This window comes from Nannobrachium achirus (genome assembly GCF_963921795.1).
Source record: "Nannobrachium achirus genome assembly, chromosome: 8".
In the NCBI taxonomy this organism is placed as follows: Eukaryota; Metazoa; Chordata; class Actinopteri; order Myctophiformes; family Myctophidae; genus Nannobrachium; species Nannobrachium achirus.
This window is the reverse complement of record NC_137817.1, coordinates 45,429,314-45,436,204: the sequence shown is the minus strand read 5'-3', so window position 1 is coordinate 45,436,204 and position 6,891 is coordinate 45,429,314. Positions and strand designations below refer to the sequence as shown.

At 45.4% G+C, this 6,891-nt stretch overlaps 1 protein-coding gene across 1 annotated transcript in view; it reads right to left on the bottom strand.

Annotated features, from left to right (window-relative positions):
• Nucleotides 1-372: 372 nt before the first annotated feature.
• LOC308290467 (solute carrier family 12 member 9) overlaps nt 373-6,891 on the bottom strand; it is a gene marked incomplete at its 3' end in the record, with an annotated part of 69,145 nt that continues 62,626 nt past the window's right edge. The window contains exons 13-16 of the mRNA XM_080732314.1: nt 6,374-6,520; nt 3,368-3,705; nt 2,145-2,468; nt 373-678 (exon numbers count right to left, since the gene is read on the bottom strand). Coding sequence (XP_080588440.1) covers nt 373-678; nt 2,145-2,468; nt 3,368-3,705; nt 6,374-6,520 — 1,115 coding nt within the window. The remainder of the gene's footprint in view (nt 679-2,144; nt 2,469-3,367; nt 3,706-6,373; nt 6,521-6,891) is intronic.

Below are 6,891 nucleotides of genomic sequence, written 5' to 3'. Positions count from 1 at the left end.
AAATCCATTTGGTTCCATTTGTATGCTCTCAGAGTCATGGGAGTCCTTGATATAAAAGGTTTGAGAACCACTGTGCTACATGAAATGTAACAGAGCCTTCATTAGTATCATTGGTAACACCTGTGAAGGAAGTGAGAAGAGACCCAACTTCTCTCCAATATGGCTGCTGCGCATATAGCCTATAAAGCTCCTTTTAATTGAATGCAAGCCCCGGAAAAAGAGACACTGTGATTGGTCAGTAGTCACTTTGAGTGGCAGAGTGCCTTCCACACTTCCGCACTTCCGCCAGTCCTGTTTTACCAATCGTGCCAATGAAACGCAGCGGCAGATGAGGTATCTAGCTTTTCATATCTGTGGTTACACCTTCTCTCTTCAGAGGTCGGTGCTGACGACGGGTGTGACGCCGTGGATGAGCAGCGTGGGTCCCAGGTCACGGGTCAGCAGGTCCAGCTGGCGCAGGTAGGCGGCGTAGCGCCGCGTGTCGGCCGGCGGGCGCGGCAGGTAGAGGAAGCGCACGGCGGGCGGCGGCAGGGCCTGCTCCAGGATCAGCCGGTTGACCGCCGACAGGTAGTCGTCCGAGAGGCGCGTGGCGTTGCTGGGGAAGCTGTTGACGTAGTCCTCCTCCTCCTCCTCCTCTTCCATCTCCTCCTCCTCCTCCGCCATCGTCTCCCCACTGTCCTGCTCCGAGAAGATCAAGGTTGTTATGGTTAGCAAAAACGAAATGACGAAAATCAACATTTTAAAGACATTTTTGTTAACTGAACTAAACCAGTAAGACTCCCTAATTGGGAGATAAGCAACCGTCAGGTCGCATGTATGTTGTCTGCAAAAAGCAAACTCATGGTGGCACTAGAGGAGGGTCATGTGAGAAATCAGGGGCGGAGGTTGTGGTTTGCCAGCCAAGGAGTGTGCAACGTTTGGCATGGATACGAGCAACAGTGCCAGAGATAAGAGTAGGGCAAAAGTGTGACGTGACGTGACGTGACGTGACGTGATGGAGGGATGGATGGATAGACAGCCGACCTGACGGTCGCAAATAAAAACTAAAACAAAAAAACGATAACTGAAACTGTATTGTGCGTTTACAAAACTAACTAAAACTAACTGAAATTCCTCAGAGATCAAGGTTATTATAGTTAACCAGTAAGACTCCCTAATCGGGAGATAAGCGACCGGCAGGTCACATGTATAGAGGCCTGTAAGTGCCATTGGAGTTACAGCCTTTTTAGCAGGCGCTCTATGCACGACTGTCTCCGCGCGACCGAGGCGGACGCGTGGGTACCGGCCCCGGCTCTCCCTGTCGCTCCTAGCCCGAGTTACATTTTATGTGCACTGCAGTGGCGGGCGACCACTTTTGAATCCGTTCTGGAGCAGAGAGCAGCCCCGTTGGGGTGGTCATTTGATCATTTTTGCACTTTTTGGCAGTGGCGCCAGGGGGTCCCTGGGGGTCCGAGGGTCCCTGGAGGTGGTCCCTGAGCGCGTGGGAGTGTGTGTGCAAAGTTTGGCATGGATAGGGGCAACGATGGCGGAGATATGAGTAGGGCAAAAGTGTGACGTGACGTGACAGCCGGTGGAGGTTTTGATAGTAACTACGACCTGACGGTCACAACAAAAACTATGAAATAATGGAAACTAAAATTTAAACCATTTAGACCTGAGGCCGATTCTAAAAATGATATTGCTATACAGCACACATTGCTATATAGTACATAGCAACAACAACACATCAAGTTGTACTTTACAATACAAACCCCCAAATCAATCCTCCAGTTCTAGGCAACACAGAAGGGGGGGAACTTTTTTCTATTTCCATAATAACTCCTCTAAGGTATATTAATGACATAGTTCAATATTGAAAATGGGTGGTCTTCCCCTTTAAGGGTTTAAAATAAATTTTAGTTAACTGAACTAAATAAAAACTATAATAAACGACATAGTGACTGAAGCACAGGAGCTGCAGGTTTTCATAGTAAATGGGACCCACGGTCACTATAAAAACGAAACTAAAACTAAGCATTGTCACAAAAATAAAAACTAATAAAAACAAGCAAACCCTGCTATAAAAACTAACTGAATAAAAAAATAAAAAATAAAAAGTCAAAACGAACTATAATGAGAAAAGAAATCCTAAAACCTTTCCCAACCTTGTCCGAGCTCCGCTTCTCAGCCGCCTCGGCCTTGCCTCCCTGGCGCTGCCAGTGGAGCGCCACCTGCTGGTCCCAGGGCACGGTGTAGACGTTGGCCTTGATGCGCAGCTCCTTCAGCAGGAGGCCCAGCTTCTCCTCGGAGCCGCGCAGGCTGCGGCCCTCCTCCACGCACAGGTACAGGCGGATGCGCGCCTTGCGCCAGTCGCGCACCATGTTCAGGATGCATGCCAGCTGCAGCAGGAAGAGCGAGCAGGTGTCCACGTAGCTGCAGCTGTCGGGACGCAGGAGGTTCACGGGCCACACGTCCACGTACACAGTCGCCTTCAGTGAATGAATGAATACAAGAACACACAATAATAATGGATTAAAAAATACACAATTAACTAATTTCTGCCTTTTCAAAATGGCTGCCAAGTAACAGGATGCCAAAACATGTAATTTTTAGTGCACGGATCCGTGCACGCCCATGCCTAGATCATGCACCATGTGTGTGCATGCTGTTCACAGCTTTCAAACAAAAAAATCCGCTTGGAAATCCGTTCAGGCATTCATGAAATAGAAGCCATTATGTTTTCTTCAAATGTAAACAAACGGCTGCCATGTTTGAAAGATGTGGTTGGTATGGGGGTTAAACATACAATTTTGCGATTGCGATCATGCCTACTATATTTTTGGAGGTCCAAAAAATATTTTTGTTTTTTAATTATTTTTTTTCAAAATGGCTGCCAACTCGGGAAACTCGGGCCCTGGCGGCCTCTAACAACGGTAGTAAGAAAAGTAAGAGTTAAATACAAAAAATAATACACAATAATAATGCATTAAAACATTAAAGGGGAACTAGGTTGTGTATGCAAACACATTCCCCCCTCCCCTCTATGACTGGCATCAAACAGGTAGTTGTTCTTTCTGCAAGGAAACACCCCAGCACAATAATATAGTGACTGATAAACGAAATGATTACTAAAAGAAATTATATACATATATAAAAAATAGTCTTAAAGTTACCTTGTTTCCCTTAAAAAAAAAATAACGCACAATAACATTGCACAATAATAATAATCATAATTTCAATAAAATAACTGTTCGAAAAGGAGTACGAATTAAGCCTAGGCTTATCTGGTACTACTTCTATTTTAACTTCCCAGTTCCCACTCTTTACTTCCAAAATCAACTCGAATCAGTTTTTTTATCAAGCTTCTATTTTATAAATTCTATTTCACCTTCCCCTGGGACGAGAGGGCCTGGCCGCGGTCGAAGCCGCAGAAGTAGCGCGCGAGCGCCACGTTCTTCAGCATCTTCACGGCGTCGGCGATCACCGCCACGTACTCCTGCGGGCCCAGGCACTTGGCGTCCTTCTTGGCGTCGCGGACGGGGGGGAAGTGGAACAGCGGCTGCTGCTGCTCGAGGTCCAGCGGCGGGTTGGACGGGTCGCCGGGAAAGATGGCGGACAGCGCGTGAGAGTGCACGTGCGCGGGGGACAGAGACGGGTCCAGTAGCGTGTCCTCGGGGTTGCAGTCGTCGTAGAAGCCCAGGACAAGGGTGTTGGGGCGCATCCCGCCTGAGAGAGAGAGGGGTTTAATAGAATTATTGAATGCTTTAACCAGTGAAAAATAGCAGATATACAAGCTCACAGCGCGGCACCGAGTGCCGCGCTGCGAGCTTGTAGATCTGCTATTTTTGAAAAAGTTGCGAAAATGTGTGCAAATCTTTGAATATGTATTTTCAAAGCGAACGTTTGTAACTCAAATTCCACTTCTGGGTGGTCCCTCCCTGGAACTAAATATTTTGAGATGGAGGTCCGTGGCCAAATAAATATCCTTTTGGGGGTCCTTCACATGAAAAGGTTTGAGAACCACTGACATAGTAGTCTCTCAAGAACAGACTAACTGAGCTCCATTTAAGTGAAAAGGACCTTTTCTTTGACGATGGCTAGCCCGATTGCTGACATAGAAACATGGGTTTTTCCAAAAACCTTAAGGATTCAAAAGACACTTATAGAATCAGGTCAAAATTCTAATTTTCATGATTTTTCAAAAATAGCAGATCTACAAGCTCGCAGCGCGGCACTCGGTGCCGCGCTGCGAGCTTGTAGATCTGCTATTTTTCAATAGTTAAAGCATAAAATAATGATATACTATAATGTGTACCCGTTCTGAATGGGTTAAGGGAGAAGGAGAAAGGTATAGAAGCGAGGAGGAAAGATCATTGCAAAACACTTTTTCTGCAGGTCTTCTATTTTTTTAAAGGGTTTGAATAGTGGTCAAGCGGTTCATTAAAATGAATGTGTTTATTTTATATTTTTACCTGTTTGCGTGTTCATTTTACAATTCAAGTTGAATGTTATTTTGACGTTTAAACGTTTTTCTTTTTCAATCAAAAATAAACAAGCTATTTTTCTATTCCTTTGTTTGCTTACAAGTTAACTTAGCTTTACGTTTTTCAATTGATTTCAAGATTTAGCTTTTTTTTTTTTTTTTTTGCCATTTCACAAAATATTGGTCAAAACAATCTGTGGTCTAGGACTACAAAATCAGCATCAAATTATGCAGGAGATCAAATCCTGTCTACTGTAGGCTGTCTTATCTGACAACACATTTGTTTGAGTTTAACTTTTAACATTGGCCCTGTGGAAGGGAGGCAAGACTTTACTTTCATTGTGATGTCTATTCCACTTTAAAAAACTGTCCAGGCTATCAACATGCAGCTACGATTACCATGAGCCAACACAGATTTCTTCACATTCCATTGCGTGCATTAGTGCAAGGGTGCCTTTGCTGATGTCTAGCCCAGGTGTTGCCGTGGGCTATTAGTATGATTCAGCTCTCACTCTCCTGCTCACTCTCTCTCTCTGCCACTCAACGTCCCATGATGTGCTTTTCTGATATAATCTATCTATAAATGCGACAAATCTCTGTCTGTCTGTCTGTCTGTGTGTATGTAATCCGCGTATCTCGAGAACCGTTCGTCCCACCGGCTTCAGATTCGGCACGCGCGTTCCCCGCCACGGCGCGGAGTGCCGGGCCTCGACCCGACCCGACGCACGTTTTTTCCGAACTGGCGCAAAACGTTCGGAATCTCCTTATGCAGAGCTGATTGTTGACATCAGGCTGTTCCGGAGGAAATCGGCGCAAGCGCTGACTCATTGTGACATCACTTCATAAAAGGCTCTGACATCACGTATGCCACATGAGTCAACAAAAAATCTCTGTGAATGTGTATGTATGTATGTAATCCGCGTATCTCGAGAACCGTTCTTCCCACCGGCACGCGCGTTCTCCAGATATGGGCATAAAATGAATGCACGTATGCGGAGCTGATGTCTGACATCAGAGTTTTCAGCAACCGGTACTGTGTGTGCAGAGATCTCCATATATGGGCATAAGGGGACAAAGGCAAACAGATGGTCAAAACGGGTCCTATGACAACAGGTATATTGGGGTTTGCATTAAAGGGTGGGGCATTCATGGGGTCTGCTCCAAAAAAGAAAAAGAAAATAAAAGAGACAAAGACAAACATAAGACAAGCAACAAAGCGTGGGACTGGGAGGATGACTTGAATGATGCAGATTTAAGCAGGCTGCGTATTCTGCTTAAAGAAGAAACAAACAAAAAGCGACAGAGATCTCATATATGGGCATAAAATGGACGCAGATAAACAGATATCTCCATATATGGCATATATGGGCATAAAATGGACGCAGAATCACAAAGATCTCCATATACGGGCATAAAGGGACACAGACAGACAGATACAGAGATCTCCATATATGGGCATAAAATGGACGCAAATAGACAGATATCTCCATATATGGGCATATATGGGCATAAAATGGACCCAGAATGCAGATGGTCAAAATGGGTCCTATGACAACAGGTATAATGGGGTTTGCATTAAAGGCGGGGCATTCATTCCCTATTTACATCGTTCCCGAGTTGGCCAGGTCGCCGACTAGACGCTGGGCGGCCCAGCTTCTAGTCTTAAATAAAAAGGGAAGACCGGCCGGCCGCTCATGTTACTATGACTCGGCCATAACCAAATAAGGATTTCCAATGCATTTGGGCCAAAGTGCATAGTGGCCTGAACTTTTTGTGGCCCAAAAATAATCTGCAAGCAGCTTACATAACTCATACTTTGTTGATTTTCCTTACGAACTGTGGGAAATGGAGATACAAATGGCAGTACCGGCCGGTGGCACTTGTGATACTAGTAGTGGTGGTGGTACTGACCCAGTCCGGAGATGAAGAGCAGGTGTTGGACCCCGTGGCGCACAGAGTCTGCCAGAGTCAGGTTGACAAAGGCCTTGATGTTCAGGTGGTCCACCAGAGACAACCAGGAGTCATACTGGGACTGGAGCGGGTCAGATGGCAAAGTGTCTGCACAAGATACACAGACAGACATAGAGAGAGAGAGAGAGAGTTGAATGGTGAGAGAGAGACAGACAGACACACAGAGGCAGAGAGAGACAGGCAGACACACAGAGAGACAGAGTGAGACTCGGTAGTAGGGATGGGACGATATGAACATTTTATATCACGATTATTGTGACAAAAGAAATGTACGTGATGTACGATATTATCACAATAACCAAAATCCATTATCCTAGGGCAGAACATTTGCCAAAAATTAGCAGATCTACAAGCTCACAACGCGTTGTGTTGCAACACGTTGTGAGCTTGTAGATCGTCTATTTTTTGGCAAAGACATTTGATAGAGAGTGAAAAAAAGACTATCAATTTCGTTCAGT